Source organism: Nicotiana sylvestris, chromosome 9 (assembly GCF_000393655.2).
Source record: "Nicotiana sylvestris chromosome 9, ASM39365v2, whole genome shotgun sequence".
NCBI lineage: Eukaryota > Viridiplantae > Streptophyta > Magnoliopsida > Solanales > Solanaceae > Nicotiana > Nicotiana sylvestris.
In genome coordinates this window covers 80,458,391-80,477,412 of record NC_091065.1, presented here as the reverse complement: position 1 = coordinate 80,477,412, position 19,022 = coordinate 80,458,391, and the positions used below count along the sequence as shown (strand labels likewise).

The 19,022-nt window shown below is 37.3% G+C and overlaps 1 protein-coding gene and 1 long non-coding RNA gene across 2 annotated transcripts; both read left to right on the top strand.

The window, feature by feature from the left end:
* Positions 1–8,689: 8,689 nt before the first annotated feature.
* LOC138877820 (zinc finger BED domain-containing protein RICESLEEPER 2-like) lies at positions 8,690–9,615 on the top strand. The gene is made up of 2 exons (XM_070157463.1): positions 8,690–9,522; positions 9,606–9,615. Exons 1-2 carry the CDS (start codon positions 8,690–8,692, stop codon positions 9,613–9,615), a joined length of 843 nt encoding a protein of 280 aa, XP_070013564.1.
* An 18-nt stretch (positions 9,616–9,633) lies between these two features.
* On the top strand, positions 9,634–10,081 carry LOC138876817 (uncharacterized). The gene is made up of 3 exons (XR_011402080.1): positions 9,634–9,677; positions 9,768–9,833; positions 9,946–10,081. It is a non-coding gene; the product is annotated as an uncharacterized lncRNA (long non-coding RNA).
* Positions 10,082–19,022: the final 8,941 nt, after the last annotated feature.

Sequence of the window (19,022 nt, the reverse complement as noted above, 5' to 3'; positions counted from 1 at the left end):
AGATTTGTGGTTGAATATAATTTTTCTTTCTTCGTATAAAGATGTAGTTGAATGATTAATGAATAATGAGGTTGCATATGTATACTTTCTTCATCTAATAATGTTAGTTTAAATTAATCGGAGAATAATTAATCTGTTTTGATATTATGGTCAATCTCATGTTCTAGTATTATTGAATAACAGAATATAAAATGAAAGCAGTTTTTCTTTGTACAAACTCGATCGCAATTTTCCATTCGCATTAGCCGTAAACTAATAACTAATAAGTTACGTTTTTCAGCATGTAAATAATTAAGAGATTTTCTTTTATTTTAGAGACGAACTTAATAGAAAATATAGTCATTGTAGGTTTATCCTTTAAAAATAAAAATGAGACGAGCCTCGCCAAATAAAACGTATAGATTGCGGGGCCCTCACAAAATGTATGGTTTAATTAGAATTCGGAAGGACCGTTTAGCGAATTTCACGGTCTTCCCAAAATAATAACGCGATAGTCTCTTTAGGCGCGTGTTTAATATTTTACTTTCTTAAGCCTGGGTGTGCATTTCATGCGACCCGTATCCAAATCCCAAAACATCAAATAAAACGTGTTCCGGATTGTGGGTGCATTTCATGTGACGCAGTCCAAAGACGTGTTTTAAGCGATGTTCACATTTCTTTTAAAAACAATAATAATAAAGCGGTTAAAAGATAAAATTTGCACATAAGTTCATATTTGTATAAAATCAGATAATCAAGCCGAATATAACAGTTGAGCGACCGTGCTAGAACCACGGAACTCGGGAATGCCTAACACCTTCTCCCGGGTTAACAGAATTCCTTATCCGGATTTCTGGTACGCAGACTGTAATATGGAGTCATTCTTTTCCTCGATTCGGGATTAAAATTGGTGACTTGGGACACCCTAAATCTCCCAAGTGGCGACTCTGAAATAAACAAATAAATCCCCTTTCGATTGTCCTTTAATTGGAATTCATTTGCTTGTATAATAACAGTTGTGAGTACACGACTATGTGTTAGGCTTACCATATGATTACTTTGTTTAGGTCTGATTTTTAGAACTTTCCTTGCATTTTTCTTGTGATAGACACTTTAGGATGATGACAGTTGAGTGAATTCACTGTTAGTCTTCTTTGTTGTGACATTCTTATGGTTGCTGGTTTGGAAAGATTTAAATAATTGTGGAGTGTGGACTTGTCACTTGAGTCGTAATGGCCATGGTTTTTTATTTATTTATAGATGGCTAGAAAAGGATATTGTTAATGTCTTCTTTAGCTTTTTTAGCTTTTGCTTAGCTGCAGTTACATTAGACTGCTGCTGCATCTGTTGGAAAGATATTGTTAATTCGTTATAGCAGAAACATGGTAGTTTAAGCTACTTATAGCTAGTTTGAAATAACTAAAATCTAAAAGTGCACTCTCATATTTACATTCTCTCAGCATTACTAATAGCAAGGTAGTTATTCGTTGATTTTTAATTTATGTTTATATTTGTTTAATTTTGTATAGATGGAAGATACAAGTAAAGTAAGTGATGTTGGTTCTAGTGAAAGTTTACCTATTACGGTAGATAGTAACACCAACACCATTGATACTCAAGATTCCAAGAAAAGGAAAGCAATGCAGCCTAGGTCTGACGTTTGGAACCATTTTGATAAATTTGAGGTTAATGGGGTTGGGAAAGCACGGTGTCGATATTGTAAACAAGCTTATGCTGCTAATTCATCTAAGAATGGAACAACAGGATTGAAGAATCATTTGCTTAGATGCAAAGAATACCCACTTAAAATTGCAGAAGATAATAGTCAAACAAAGATAAATTTTCAATCTTGCCAAAATGATGAAGGATCAATTTGGAAATTTGATCAAAAAGTGGTTAGGAGGGCCTTAATTGAGATGATAGTTACTGATGAACTACCATTTAGCTTTGTAGAAAATGAAGGCTTTATGAAGTTTATGAGAAAAACTCAACCACTATTTCGTCTTCCTTCTCGTAGAACAATAACAAAGAATTGTTATGAAGTTTACGGTGAATTGAGGCAAAATCTAAGAAGTTCTTTTAGAGAAGCACAACCAAAAATTTGCCTAACAACAGACACTTGGACTTCATTACAAAGAATAAATTATATGTGTTTGACAACCCACTTCATTGATAGGGATTGGAAGTTGCATAAAAGAATACTTAATTTTTGCCCTATCACTAGTCATAAGGGTGAAGAGATGGCTAAAGCTATTAGGGATTGTTTGCTTGAATGGAAATTAGACAAGGTTTTCACTATTACTGTGGACAATGCTTCTTCAAATGATGTCACTGTCAAAGAATTGTCTAAACAATTAGATATGTGGAAAACTAATATGATGAGTGGTAAACATCTTCATGTGAGATGCATGGCTCATATACTAAATCTAATTGTGCAAGATGGTTTGAAAGAACTTGATGCTTCTGTGACACGTGTTAGAAAAATTATGAGGTATGTGAGATCTTTGCCTGCAAGGACCTTAAAGTTTAAACAGTGTTGTGCACATGTAAAGGTAGAATGTACCAAAATGTAGGGGTGGGCATAAAATCTGAAAAACCGAATTCCGAACCGAACCAAATTAATTTGGTATTTCGGTTTCGGTTTTTTCGATATTTCTGTCTAATTCGGTACTGGATTTTCGATATTTCGCTATTTCGGTTCGGTTTTCGGTATTATAATTTTACAATTTCGGTAAATCAAAATACCGAAAATTTGGTGAACCTATATAATATATATGACTATATCTAAGTTCTAAGCCCAATTACCTATTTAATATCCCATGCCCCATAGTCCCATTACCCATACCATCCCGCGGTTCCGGCGTCCCACCCAGGCCCAACTCCCCCAACTCCCAAGCCCAAGTCAGTTAATACCCAAGAGGCCAAGACCCAAGTCGAGAATCAAATTAGTCATTCTCATTTCTCATCAAAGTAGGGCATTAGCCATTAGGGCTTACTGCTTAGGAAGGATATCATCGAGAAGAAAAAGATGAGAATCGACTGCGAGTCTAGACGAGAATCGACTGCTTAAGAAATAGGAATTAGGATATCAGTCTACGAGTTACGACTTACGAGTTACGACCATTAGACAGTCGAGCTCGAGTCTCATCTCATCTTCACCGGTTAACTTCACTACTTTTGTAAGTTTTCTAAGTCTCATCTCATCTCATTCTCATCCTATTACTCGACTACTCTCTGAGGTTTTTTTTGAGTTTTTATATTTTTAAGTTTTGAACCTTTTGAGTTCAGAGTTCAGACACATAAATTTTTTAATTTCTGATTTTCTGCATCAAACTAATTTAGGGTTATAGGCGGCGATTTCCAGCTCGATTCGATTCCTCACTCCTCACAAATTCCGGGCAAACGAAGTGTCGAAGACGCTGCTGTCCTATTCCAGTATTCCGAGCTCGATTCAATTTCAATTTCAAAGGTATGTTTCGCTTTCTTTTGGTTGTACTACTGATTGAATGAACTGCTATTCCGAGCTTTTCCCTTTAGTAGGAAAATATCATCTGTATCACGTTCATGCTGTTTAATTCATTTGCTTGTATAATAAGAGTTGTGAGTACACGACTATGTGTTAGGCTTACCATATGATTACTTTGTTTAGGTCTGATTTTTAGAACTTTCCTTGCATTTTTCTTGTGATAGACACTTTAGGATGATGACAGTTGAGTGAATTCACTGTTAGTCTTCTTTGTTGTGACATTCTTATGGTTGCTGGTTTGGAAAGATTTAAATAATTGTGGAGTGTGGACTTGTCACTTGAGTCGTAATGGCCATGGTTTTTTATTTATTTATAGATGGCTAGAAAAGGATATTGTTAATGTCTTCTTTAGCTTTTTTAGCTTTTGCTTAGCTGCAGTTACATTAGACTGCTGCTGCATCTGTTGGAAAGATATTGTTAATTCGTTATAGCAGAAACATGGTAGTTTAAGCTACTTATAGCTAGTTTGAAATAACTAAAATCTAAAAGTGCACTCTCATATTTACATTCTCTCAGCATTACTAATAGCAAGGTAGTTATTCGTTGATTTTTAATTTATGTTTATATTTGTTTAATTTTGTATAGATGGAAGATACAAGTAAAGTAAGTGATGTTGGTTCTAGTGAAAGTTTACCTATTACGGTAGATAGTAACACCAACACCATTGATACTCAAGATTCCAAGAAAAGGAAAGCAATGCAGCCTAGGTCTGACGTTTGGAACCATTTTGATAAATTTGAGGTTAATGGGGTTGGGAAAGCACGGTGTCGATATTGTAAACAAGCTTATGCTGCTAATTCATCTAAGAATGGAACAACAGGATTGAAGAATCATTTGCTTAGATGCAAAGAATACCCACTTAAAATTGCAGAAGATAATAGTCAAACAAAGATAAATTTTCAATCTTGCCAAAATGATGAAGGATCAATTTGGAAATTTGATCAAAAAGTGGTTAGGAGGGCCTTAATTGAGATGATAGTTACTGATGAACTACCATTTAGCTTTGTAGAAAATGAAGGCTTTATGAAGTTTATGAGAAAAACTCAACCACTATTTCGTCTTCCTTCTCGTAGAACAATAACAAAGAATTGTTATGAAGTTTACGGTGAATTGAGGCAAAATCTAAGAAGTTCTTTTAGAGAAGCACAACCAAAAATTTGCCTAACAACAGACACTTGGACTTCATTACAAAGAATAAATTATATGTGTTTGACAACCCACTTCATTGATAGGGATTGGAAGTTGCATAAAAGAATACTTAATTTTTGCCCTATCACTAGTCATAAGGGTGAAGAGATGGCTAAAGCTATTAGGGATTGTTTGCTTGAATGGAAATTAGACAAGGTTTTCACTATTACTGTGGACAATGCTTCTTCAAATGATGTCACTGTCAAAGAATTGTCTAAACAATTAGATATGTGGAAAACTAATATGATGAGTGGTAAACATCTTCATGTGAGATGCATGGCTCATATACTAAATCTAATTGTGCAAGATGGTTTGAAAGAACTTGATGCTTCTGTGACACGTGTTAGAAAAATTATGAGGTATGTGAGATCTTCGCCTGCAAGGACCTTAAAGTTTAAACAGTGTTGTGCACATGTAAAGGTAGAATGTACCAAAATGTAGGGGTGGGCATAAAATCTGAAAAACCGAATTCCGAACCGAACCAAATTAATTTGGTATTTCGGTTTCGGTTTTTTCGATATTTCTGTCTAATTCGGTACTGGATTTTCGATATTTCGCTATTTCGGTTCGGTTTTCGGTATTATAATTTTACAATTTCGGTAAATCAAAATACCGAAAATTTGGTGAACCTATATAATATATATGACTATATCTAAGTTCTAAGCCCAATTACCTATTTAATATCCCATGCCCCATAGTCCCATTACCCATACCATCCCGCGGTTCCGGCGTCCCACCCAGGCCCAACTCCCCCAACTCCCAAGCCCAAGTCAGTTAATACCCAAGAGGCCAAGACCCAAGTCGAGAATCAAATTAGTCATTCTCATTTCTCATCAAAGTAGGGCATTAGCCATTAGGGCTTACTGCTTAGGAAGGATATCATCGAGAAGAAAAAGATGAGAATCGACTGCGAGTCTAGACGAGAATCGACTGCTTAAGAAATAGGAATTAGGATATCAGTCTACGAGTTACGACTTACGAGTTACGACCATTAGACAGTCGAGCTCGAGTCTCATCTCATCTTCACCGGTTAACTTCACTACTTTTGTAAGTTTTCTAAGTCTCATCTCATCTCATTCTCATCCTATTACTCGACTACTCTCTGAGGTTTTTTCTGAGTTTTTATATTTTTAAGTTTTGAACTTTTTGAGTTCAGAGTTCAGACACATAAATTTTTTAATTTCTGATTTTCTGCATCAAACTAATTTAGGGTTATAGGCGGCGATTTCCAGCTCGATTCGATTCCTCACTCCTCACAAATTCCGGGCAAACGAAGTGTCGAAGACGCTGCTGTCCTATTCCAGTATTCCGAGCTCGATTCAATTTCAATTTCAAAGGTATGTTTCGCTTTCTTTTGGTTGTACTACTGATTGAATGAACTGCTATTCCGAGCTTTTCCCTTTAGTAGGAAAATATCATCTGTATCACGTTCATGCTGTTTAATTCATTTGCTTGTATAATAAGAGTTGTGAGTACATGACTATGTGTTAGGCTTACCATATGATTACTTTGTTTAGGTATGATTTTTAGAACTTTCCTTGCATTTTTCTTGTGATAGACACTTTAGGATGATGACAGTTGAGTGAATTCACTGTTAGTCTTCTTTGTTGTGACATTCTTATGGTTGCTGGTTTGGAAAGATTTAAATAATTGTGGAGTGTGGACTTGTCACTTGAGTAGTAATGGCCATGATTTTTTATTTATTTATAGATGGCTAGAAAAGGATATTGTTAATGGCTTCTTTAGCCTTTTTAGCTTTTGCTTAGCTGCAGTTACATTAGACTGCTGCTGCATCTGTTGGAAAGATATTGTTAATTCGTTATAGCAGAAACATGGTAGTTTAAGCTACTTATAGCTAGTTTGAAATAACTAAAATCTAAAAGTGCACTCTCATATTTACATTCTCTGAGCATTACTAATAGCAAGGTAGTTAATTTGTTGATTTTTAATTTATGTTTATATTTGTTTAATTTTGTATAAATGGAAGATACAAGTAAAGTAAGTGATGTAGGTTCTTGTGAAAGTTTACCTATTACAGTAGATAGTAACACCAACACCATTGATACTCAAGATTCCAAGAAAAGGAAAGCAATGCAACCTAGGTCTGACGTTTGGAACCATTTTGATAAATTTGAGGTTAATGGGGTTGGGAAAGCACGGTGTCGATATTGTAAACAAGCTTATGCTGCTAATTCATCTAAGAATGGAACAACAGGATTGAAGAATCATTTGCTTAGATGCAAAGAATACCCACTTAAAATTGCAGAAGATAATAGTCAAACAAAGATAAATTTTCAATCTTGCCAAAATGATGAAGGATCAATTTGGAAATTTGATCAAAAAGTGGTTAGGAGGGCCTTAATTGAGATGATAGTTACTGATGAACTACCATTTAGCTTTGTAGAAAATGAAGGCTTTATGAAGTTTATGAGAAAAACTCAACCACTATTTCGTCTTCCTTCTCGTAGAACAATAACAAGGAATTGTTATGAAGTTTACAGTGAATTGAGGCAAAATCTAAGAAGTTCTTTTAGAGAAGCACAACCAAAAATTTGCCTAACAACAGACACTTGGACTTCATTACAAAGAATAAATTATATGTGTTTGACAGCCCACTTCATTGATAGGGATTGGAAGTTGCATAAAAGAATACTTAATTTTTGCCCTATCACTAGTCATAAGGGTGAAGAGATGGCTAAAGCTATTAGGGATTGTTTGCTTGAATGGAAATTAGACAAGGTTTTCACTATTACTGTGGACAATGCTTCTTCAAATGATGTCACTGTCAAAGAATTGTCTAAACAGTTAGATATGTGGAAAACTAATATGATGAGTGGTAAACATCTTCATGTGAGATGCATGGCTCATATACTAAATCTAATTGTGCAAGATGGTTTGAAAGAACTTGATGCTTCTGTGACACGTGTTAGAAATATTGTGAGGTATGTGAGATCTTCGCCTGCAAGGACCTTAAAGTTTAAACAGTGTTGTGCACATGTAAGGTGAAAGAAGATAGCGGGGAAGTTCGCAAAGTAGAGTGCAAACATTGTGGTCAAGTATATAATGTTAATCCAAAGAGGAATGGAACAATTGGTTTAAGGAAGCATATTAAGCGTTGTCTTGCTCGTCTTCTTGGAATTCATGTTTAAGAATTAAGACTGTTTGTTGAGGGATGCCCTCTCTATTTTTGTTGCACTATGTTTAACTGTTTAAGTGTTAAGACTGTTAAAGACTTGCAGTTGGCCAGTTGCACTGTGTTTAAGTGTTAAGACTGTTTTTGTTGGACTGTGTTTAACTTGTTTAACTGTGTTTAAGTTGTTGGACTTGTTGGACTGTGTTAAGTGTTTAACTGTGTTTAAGTTATTTAATATAGTTGTGTAATCAGTAATGTGCATTGTGCAGTTGGCCAGCTTTTGCCAACTACAATATACTGGCCAGATTCATTGTGCATTGTGCAGATTGTAATATTGTATAATATGACATACAGTATACTGGCGTGCAACTGCAGATTGCCAGATTGTAAAGAAGTTGTTGTCTTGTTCAGCTTTTGCTTTTCAATTATTCTTAAGCCATGTGAAATTGTGAATTGGTTATCACAGATTCACATCACAGGGGTTTCAGGTTTCAGCCAGAATTAAGAGAATATAATATGTTACAGTTATTCTTGTTTCAGCCATGTGCACATTGTGCAGTTGTGCACTGTTATATATCGGAAAACATATTCTTTTAGAGTAAAAATTTCAATTGTGCATGTGCACTGTTAGCACTTAGCATTGATTATTCATTGATTGTTAAACCGAAACCGTACCGAACCAAAATAAGAAATACCAAACCGTACCGAAATATTTTGGTATGGTATTTGGTATACACAATTGATAAACCGAATACCGAAATACCGAACCGAAATTCTTACATACCGAACCGAAATACCGAACGCCCACCCCTACCAAAACGTTGTGTTTGGATGTTCCTACCAGGTGGAATTCCACCTATTTGATGTTGGATACAGCACAACACTTTGAAAAAGCCTTTGACACGTTGCATCTTTTTGATGATGGATTTTTTGCATATCAATGTTCTCATCTTTGTGAAGATGGTGGTAATGCAGGTCCTCTTGAATCTGATAATTGGGTGAATGTGAGGAATGTGATAGAGTTTCTTGCAAGATTTCACGAGCTAACTAAAAAAGTTTCAGGTTCACGTTATGTCACTTGTAATTCTCATTTTGAGGATGTATCTGAACTTTATTGTCATTTGAAAATGTGTTTAGCTAGTGAGGATGAGCATTTGAGAAAAATGGCTCAGCAAATGCAAGAAAAGTTCAAGAAGTATTGGGGTGAGCCTGAAAAGATGAATAAAATGATTTTTATTGCTTCCGTCTTGGATCCACGTAACAAATTTGAATATGTTGAGGGAGCACTTGAAGAACTTTTTGGGGAGGAAAAAGGGAAGAAAATAAATGCTGAGGTGTATGCTTATATGAATTCTTTGTTTGGAGAGTATCTAAAAAAGTATTCAACCGAATCTTGTCCTCAATCTCCATCTAGTTCTACTTCATCTAACAACACATCTAATACACCTAGTGGGAGTGTTATAAGTGCATCAAAAATAAGGACTAAGCTTAGCTTGAAGAAACAAAAGGAAGACAATGGAAGTGGGGGTGCTAAATCGGAGTTGGATAAATACATTAGTGAAGAACAAGAGCCTTTTAGTGAAGAATTTGATATCTTGAGTTGGTGGAAAACACATGCTCCTAGATTTCCTATTCTTTCGGAGTTGGCTCGTGATGTGTTGGCAATTCCAATTTCTAGTGTGGCGTCGGAATGCGCGTTTAGCACTGGTGGCCGTATTCTTGATTCATTTAGGAGTTCATTGATTCCTAAATGTGTGCGAGCTCTTATTTGTGTTCAAGATTGGTTTAGAGAAGAAAAGAATCCTATTAGTGTTGAAGAAGACTTGAAGTATCTTGAGGAACTCGAGCTTGGTAAGCTTTAATATTTTGTGTGTATTTTAATTCAAAATAATATATCATGCTTTTTCATTTGTATGACATATTTGGTCGTATTATCTTTAGATATGGAAAATAATGGAAGCACTACTAGCATTGTTTGATGTATAGTTGCAACTTGCATCTTGAGTGGTAAGTTTAATACTCTATTTGTTTGGTGATAATGATATACTTAATATTTTGTAGTTTTGTTTTATTATCATCAAACTATAATATTCTAACTTATGATTTATATTTTTTTTAGGTTCAAGTGCAATCATGCCCCGTGCTACTGCTCAACGCTCCGATATTTGGGAATACTTTGTGGTGAAAGAAGATAACGGAGAAGTTCGCAAAGTAGAGTGCAAACATTGTGGTCAAGTATATAATGTTAATCCAAAGAGGAATGGAACAATTAGTTTAAGGAAGCATATTAAGCGTTGTCTTGCGCGTCTTCTTGGAATTCATGTTTAAGAATTAAGACTGTTTGTTGAGGGATGCCCTCTCTATTTTTGTTGCACTATGTTTAACTGTTTAAGTGTTAAGACTGTTAAAGACTTGCAGTTGGCTAGTTGCACTGTGTTTAAGTGTTAAGACTGTTTTTGTTGGACTGTGTTTAACTTGTTTAACTGTGTTTAAGTTGTTGGACTTGTTGGACTGTGTTAAGTGTTTAACTGTGTTTAAGTTATTTAATATAGTTGTGTAATCAGTAATGTGCATTGTGCAGTTGGCCAGCTTTTGCCAACTACAATATACTGGCCAGATTCATTGTGCATTGTGCAGATTGTAATATTGTATAATATGACATACAGTATACTGGCGTGCAACTGCAGATTGCCAGATTGTAAAGAAGTTGTTGTCTTGTTCAGCTTTTGCTTTTCAATTATTCTTAAGCCATGTGAAATTGTGAATTGGTTATCACAGATTCACATCACAGGGGTTTCAGGTCTCAGCCAGAATTAAGAGAATATAATATGTTACAGTTATTCTTGTTTCAGCCATGTGCACATTGTGCAGTTGTGCACTGTTATATATCGGAAAACATATTCTTTTAGAGTGAAAATTTCAATTGTGCATGTGCACTGTTAGCACTTAGCATTGATTATTCATTGATTGTTAAACCGAAACCGTACCAAAACAAAATAAGAAATACCGAACCATACCGAAATATTTTGGTATGGTATTTGGTATACACAATTGATAAATCGAATACCGAACCGAAATTTTTACATACCGAACCGAAATACCGAACGCCCACCCCTACATAGAACCATCCTTTTTCTTCACAAACAAGACAGGAGCACCCCAAGGTGATACACTGGGCTGAATAAAACCCTTATCAAGCAATTCCTGTAACTGATCCTTCAACTCCTTCAACTCAAGAGGAGCCATACGATACGGGGGAATAGAAATGGGCTGAGTGCCCGGCAATAGATCAATGCCAAAATCAATAACTCTATCAGGCGGCATACCTGGAGGATCAACTGGAAACACATCGGGAAAATCCCGTACTACTGGGACTAAATCAACTGAAGGGGTATCAATACTAACATCTCTCACATACGCTAAATACGCGACACCACCCACGCGAACGCGATGTACAAACACTTGGCCCTTCGCGAACGTGTTACCTTCTTCGCGAATGTGAAAGCTTAATTTTCACCTTCCTCAATTGACTCTTCGCGAACGCGAGGGCCCACTCGCGACCTCGAAGAGTAAAAACCTCTGCAACAGCTGAAGAAAATCTGCAACTTTTTTACAACTTAAATTGATTCGTTGAGCATCCGAAACACACCCGAGGCCCCTGAGACCTCAACCAAACCTGCCAATCAACCCTAAAATATCATTCAAACTTGTTCCAACCTTCGGAATGATAAAAAAAAAACATCAAAACACTTATTTTTCATCGGATTCAAGCCTAAGAATTCCAAAAACTCTAAAAATACGCTTTTGATCAAAAAGTCTATCAAACCTCGTCCGAATGACCTGAAATTTTGCAACACGTCACATTCAATACTACGGAGCTACTCCAACTTCCGGAATTCCATTCTGACCCTCGGATCAAAATCTCACTATCGGATCGGAAACTTCAAAAATTCAAATTTCGGCATTCCAAGCCTAAATTAGCTACGGACCTCCAAAACACAATCCGATCACGTCCCTAATCCCGAAATCACCCAACAGAGCTAATGGAACCATTAGATTTCCATTCCGAGGCCGTCTTCACATTATTCCGACAATGGTCAACTTTCCAGCACTTAAGCTTTTATTTAGGGACTAAGTGTCCCAAAACTCTCCGAAACTCGACACCGAACATCCCGGCAAATCAAAACAGCAGAATTAAACTTGGGGAAATCAATTAATAGGGGATCAGGGCGTTAGTTCTTAAGACAACCGGCCGGGTCGTCACAATTTTATAACACCCTCAAGGAACTAAAGAATGAAATCATAGTTCAGATTAAATTGTTTATTCGTTGACTTTCTTATTCTTTTTATTTTTTTCTGTGGTAGATAATCATATTAACTGTATAGGGTAAAATATGTCATGACATGTGGTCATCCAAGGAAAAGACACGTGGGACCCAAGACAGTGTTGACCGAAGACCGAACACAGCTATTCCGCTTGTCACCGGACGAGATAATGCTCATAAAGATATATTAAATGCTTTGCGTCCGGTAGCATTTAATAAGGAATATTCTGTAGCATTAAGGATGACGACCCGTTACAGAGAATTTGTCATCTATGTTCACCGTTACATCTTCATCAATGACCTTTATAATTGACACTAAAGGAAGGCACATCCTAGGACTTCCTTCCCTAGACACAACTATAAATAGCGAGCCCAATTATCATTGTAAAGTGCACGAATTTTCTGGTTAATTTACACTACATTCTATACAAAGCTTAATATAATTCACTTTCTTGCTTTTGATCTCATCATCGCTGTGCCCGGAAATCTTATTCCCAGTGTTGTCATTTCTGCTATTTTATCTATATTCTGAGGCTAAGTATTATATTATTCTTCAATTATTTTATTATTTCAGGATCAAATTAGTTCACTTGTCTAGAAACCACGTATAAATTTGTCTGTACCTTTTACGGGTAAACATTAACATAAATTTTATTTCGAGTGGTGAATTTGCACATAATTAGTTCTATCCTGTGGACAATTGTAAAACTGAAACTTCATACTTCCAGTCAAATTGGAAGGAAAAGAATGAAAAGATAAGGATAGCAAGTATTGTAGATACTTTATCGAGTCAAACGTAATTGTAGATACTTTATCGAGTCAAACGTAATTGTTCAATTATTTAAGTACTTTTGTCCATTGAATGCACTAGTTCACTTCCTTTTTCATCCACTAAAACGCACACTATTTGTACTCTGAGACACCTTATGTTACTTACTCTTTTTTGTGTGTATTTCTTATTTTCGGTGTTTCATATGTGTATTAGAACAAGGGTGTTAATGGATATTTAAAAGCCGACTCAACCGATCGAATCACATCATATCAAACCGATTTTTAGGTTTATTTTATTAAAATTGTAGGTTTTATATAAATCTATAACCGTACCGATAATTAGGGTATAATTAAAAAAAATACCGAACCGTACCGAATAAATTTTACATGTGAAAAATATATTCATATATTAAGTTTAAAAATAATAATGTAATAAAATTTTCCTTGGGCCTTAGAATTGTGAAAACGGTTACAAGCCAACAAGTAATTAAACTCAAAATACTAATTTCCAAACATATAATGTTACTCATATTGAAACTAAATTATTTCCAGTATATTCACTAGTAAGACACCAGGTATTCTAGTGATTAGTAGCAAACTACAATGCACTGAATATGTTTCCTTTCATATAATTTAGATTTATCTTTTTGAATATTTAATCTTCTATAGACTTTATTCTTGAGTTCCAGCTTTGTTAATAGCTTTTCGCTCATGTGATTAATATTTTTTTTTGTCTTTGTTTAGTTTCTTTTAAACTGTTGTAGAATAGTTGATGGATCTACACTCTGACCATCTTTCATATTTTCTTAATTCATCACCCTTTAAACAATAAAAATGTCTAGAGAGTTTATTAAGTCCTATAAAAGTACGTATGTTATTGCATTCTACTTGTACTTGTGACTTTTACATGACATTTAAAAAAATATCAAAATTTAATCGAATCGTACCGATACAACATGATTGAGAAGGTTTCAAAAAGTCTAATTTTAGTTATACATAATAAAATAACCAAAAAACTGATATGGTATAAATTTTCGAAAATAATCGTCCGAACAGAACCATTCCTTATTTAGATCTACGACTAATTCTGATTCTCGTGTAACGCCTATTAAAAGAAAAAGTGCTCCTCCCCGTAATTTTTTTCATTATAAAAAAAAGTGAAGGAATCATGTTCATCAATCACAACCAAGTAGTATATATGCTACTTACAATCTAGTAGTAAAGTTAACTTCTATTTTTTATCCTTTTAAATGCAACCTTGCAACTTTGGTGTCACGATCCTAAATCGGACTCGATCGTGATGGCGCCTTTCGTGAAATAAGGCCAGCCAACACAAACCCCCAAACCAATTAAGACAGTTATAATAATTTAATTTTTTAAGTCATAAATAAACTGTAAATCCTAAAATAAAGAATAGAATAGAACAATGCGAAATCAACACAGCCCGACATCGGGGTGTCACCAATCATGAGCATATAAACATCCGTCTAAGAGTATGAAGAGACTACATAGTCTAATACAAAGCTAGTACAAAGGAAAAATAAGGATAGGAAGGAGAAACATTGGGTTGCGAATGCCGAGCAACTACCTAGTCAACTCCGATCAGCCTGCTGGAAAGCAATCAACCCACACTAGCGTGACCCGAAACTCCTAGATCTGCACACAGGGTGCAGAGAGTAATGTGAGTATGCCAACTCAGTAAGTAATAAAAGTAAATGCAGCTGAGCGATAAGAAAACACGTAAAACACAACAAAATGCTACAACGAGGCAGTACAAAAATCAGAACAATGCAAAAACAGTAAGAGTTCGTAGAAACACCTTAGTTCAGTAAAAACCTCTTTAAAACATCTTTTAGCAGTTCAAACGAGTGAATGAAAACAAGGAGAAAAGATAGAAACATAAATCAGCCCCTCGAGCAACATACAAACAGAACCAGCCCCTCGAGTTATCTCACAATCACTCGTATCAGCCCCTCGGGCAATAACCTGAAACAACATTAGCCTCTCGGGCTATATCATATCTCACACTGGGTACCTGCGCTCACTGAGTGTGTACAGACTCCGGAGAAACTCCTTACAGCCCAAGTGCAATATCAAGCCATCTCGTGGCATAATTAAACAAGCATTCGACCTTATAACAAGCCACCTCATGGCGTAACGAATCAGGCCCTCAGACTCACAATCATGAATCAGTACAACACTACTGTGGCATGCAGCCCGATCCCATAATATCCTCACAACACAGGCCTTCGGCCTCGCTCAGTCAGAAATCTCTCAAGCCACTCGGGCAACTGTAAAACATGATGCTCACCCCAAAATATCGTTTAAAATATTAAAATGGAGTAAATATGGCCAAGTTATGAAAACAGTAGAATACAACATGACTGAGTACAAACATGAAGTCAAAACAGTAAGAAATAGTAGTAAAAATCCCCAAGGGTCCAAAACAGTTGGCACGAGGCCCAAATATGGCATTCAACCCAAAACATGATGATAGCAAACCGTTTTCAATCAAATACGTGGTTAAACAGTCATACGGGACGGACTAAGTCACAATCCCCAACGGTGCATGACCCACGCTCATCATCTAGCGTGTGCGTCACCTCAAAGTAGCACAACAATGTGAAATCCGCGATTTCATACCCTCAAGACAACATTTACAATCATTACTTACCTCTATCTGGTCCAAACTTTAGCCCGGGATGCCTTTGCCTCTCGAATCGGCCTCCGGATGCTCCAAATCTATCCAAAAACAGATTTATAACATCAAAATATGCTAAGGAAACAAATCCCACTCGAAAATAACCAATTTACATAAATAAATCCCGAAATTGGCCAAACCCGACCCCTGGATCCACGTCTTGGATTCCGATAAAAATTACAAAACTAGAATCCTTACACTCTCACGAGTTCATACATATCAAATACATCAAAATCTAACCACAAATGAGCCCTCAAATTCCTAGATTTAGGTTTCCAATTTCCAAGCCCTAACTTCCAATATTAAGCTTTAGATTCCACAAATTCCATGTTTAATTAGGTAGAAATCACATTAGGATCGAGTATTAAGTCCATAAATCTTACGTCCAATTATTTCTCCTTGATTCCCTCTTCAATCCTCCTTAAAAAGCTCTAAAATCGCTCAATAATGGTGAAACTTAGACCCAAAATCGCGGATATAGCCTTTTAAACATTCTTCCGAGCTATTCATGGTCCTTCTTCGCGAACGCGGTCAACACCTCACGTTCGCGAAGCACAAACTTACGTTGACCAATAATTCCTTCATTGAGAACGCGACTCCCTGTACGCGAACGTGAAGCCTTGTCTTATTCGACTACCCCTCGCAAACACGAAGAACAATTGACCCGGACCCAGCTGCTCACCTTTCCTCTATGCGAACGCGGCAAAGCCCTCGCGAACGCGATGAACACTGGCCTCAGCCCTTCGCGAACTCGGGACCACCTTCGCAAACGCGAAGGCCAATTCCACTGACTCACATCCTAACCCTTCGCGAACGCGAAGGTCAAAAACTTGCAATACCAACAATAGTTTTTCTGCAATTTCCTCCAACATGAAATGATCCGTTCAACCACCTGAAACTCACCTGAGGCCCTCGGGACCTCAACCAAACATGCCAACATATCCCATAACCTCATTCAAACTTGTTCCAATCTTCGAAACGCTCAAAACAACATCAAAACACCAAAATTACATCGGATTCAAGCCTAAGAATCCTAAAAACTTTCAAATTCCGCTTTTGATAAAAATGTCTATCAAATCTCGTCCGAATGACCTGAAATTTGGCACACACATCACAAATGACACAACGGACCTACTCCAACTTCCGAAATTCCATTCCGACCCCTATATCAAAATCTCACCTATCAATCGGAAAATGCCAAAATTTCAATTTTGCCAATTCAAGCCTAAATCTATTCCGGACCTCCAAAACATATTCCGATCACGCTCCTAAGTCCCAAATCACCTCCCGAAGCTATCCGAACCATTGGACATCCAAGCCCTTTTTCACATAAGTCAATATACAGTTGACTTTTCCAACTTAAGCTCACTCAAAAGAGACTAAGTGTCTCAAACCTTACCAAAACCTTTCCGAACCCAAGCCAACCAATTTGATAACACATAATACAGTTGAACAAGACAATAAGAAGCAGAAATGGGAGAAATGGAGCGGTAACTCATGAAACAGTCGGTCGGGTCGTTACATCCTCCCCCTCTTAAACAAACGTTCGTCCTCGAACGATTCAAGAAATATACCTGAAGCCTCAAATAGGTGAAGATATCTTCTCTGCATCTTCCGCTCGGTCTCCCAGGTAGCATCCTCCATGGGCCGACCTCTCCACTGCACTTTCACTAAAGCTATATCCTTTAACCTCAACTTTCGAACCTGACGCTCCAAAATAGCCACTGGCTCTATATCATAAGTCAAATCATTATCCAACTGAATCGTGCTGAAGTCTAAAACATGAGATGGATCACCAATATACTTGCGGAGCATAAAAACATGAAATACCGGATGAACACTCGATAAGCTGGGTGGTACAGCAAGCTCATAAGCCACTTCCCCCCCGAAGCACCTCAAAAGGCCTAATGAACCGAGGACTCAATTTACCCTTCTTCCCAAATCTCATAACACCCTTCATGGGTAAAACCTTCAATAGAACCTTCTCACCAACCATGTAGCACACATCCCGAACCTTCTTGTCAGCATAACTCTTTTGTATCGACTGCGCTGTATGAAGCCTCTCCTAAATCACCTTCACCTTGTCTAAAGCATCCTACACCAAGTCTGTACCCAATAGCCTAGCCTTACCCGGCTCAAACCAACCAACTGGAGATCTACTCCGCCTCCCATACAAAGCCTCATATGGAGCTATCTGAATACTCGACTAGTAACTGTTGTTATAAGGAAACTCTGCGAGTGGTAGAAACCGATCCCATGACCCTCCGAAATCAATGACACAAGCACGTAACATGTCCTCCAATATCTGAATAGTGCGCTCGGACTGCCCATCCGTCTGAGGGTGAAAAGCTGTTCTCAACTCAACCTGAGTACCCAACTCTCGCTGCACAGACCTCCAAAACTGTAAAGTAAACTGAGTACCCTTTCTGAAATGATAGAAACGAGGACATCATGCAAACGAACAATCTCCCGAATATAGATCTCTGCCAACTGCTTTGAAGAATAGGTAGTACACATAGGAATGAAGTGCGCGGACTTGGTCAGCGGATCCACAATCACCCAAATAACATCGAACTTCTTCAAAGTTCGTGGGAGCCCGACTACAAAGTCCATGGTGATCCGCTCCCACTTCCACTCTGGAATATCCATCTGCTGAAGCAAGCCACCCGGTCTCTGATGCTCATATTTCACCGGCTGACAATTGAGACACCGAGCTACAAATCCCACAATGTCCTTCTTCATTCTTCTCCACCAATAATGCTGTCTCAGATCCTGATACATTTTTGCGGCACCCGGATGAATGGAATACCGTGAGCTATGGGTCTCTGCCAGAATCAACTCCCGAAGCCCATCTACATTGGGCACACATATCCGACCCTGCATCCTTAACACCCCATCATCACCAATAGTCACTCTCTGGCATAATCGTGGTGAACTCTGTCCTTAAGGACAAGCAAATGAGGATCATCATACTGACGCTCTTTGTTGCGATCAAATAAGGAGGATCGAGAAATCACACAAGCTAATACCCCGACGGGGCTCCGAAATATCTAACCTCACGAACCGATTGGCCAAGGTCTGAACATCAACTACAGGAGGTCTCTCCCCAACTGGAATATATGCCAAACTCCCTATACTCACCGCCTTCCTACTCAAGGCATCGGCCACCACATTGGCTTTCCCTAGATGGTACAAAATAGTGATATCATAGTCCTTTAGCAGCTTCAACCATCTCCGCTGCCTCAAATTGAGATCCTTCTGCTTGAACAAGTGCTGGAGGCTATGATGATCAGTAAACACCTCACAAGACACACCATACAAACAATGCCTCCAAATCTTCAACGCATGAACAATATCAGCCAACTCCAAATCATGAACATGGTAGTTCTTCTCATGAGG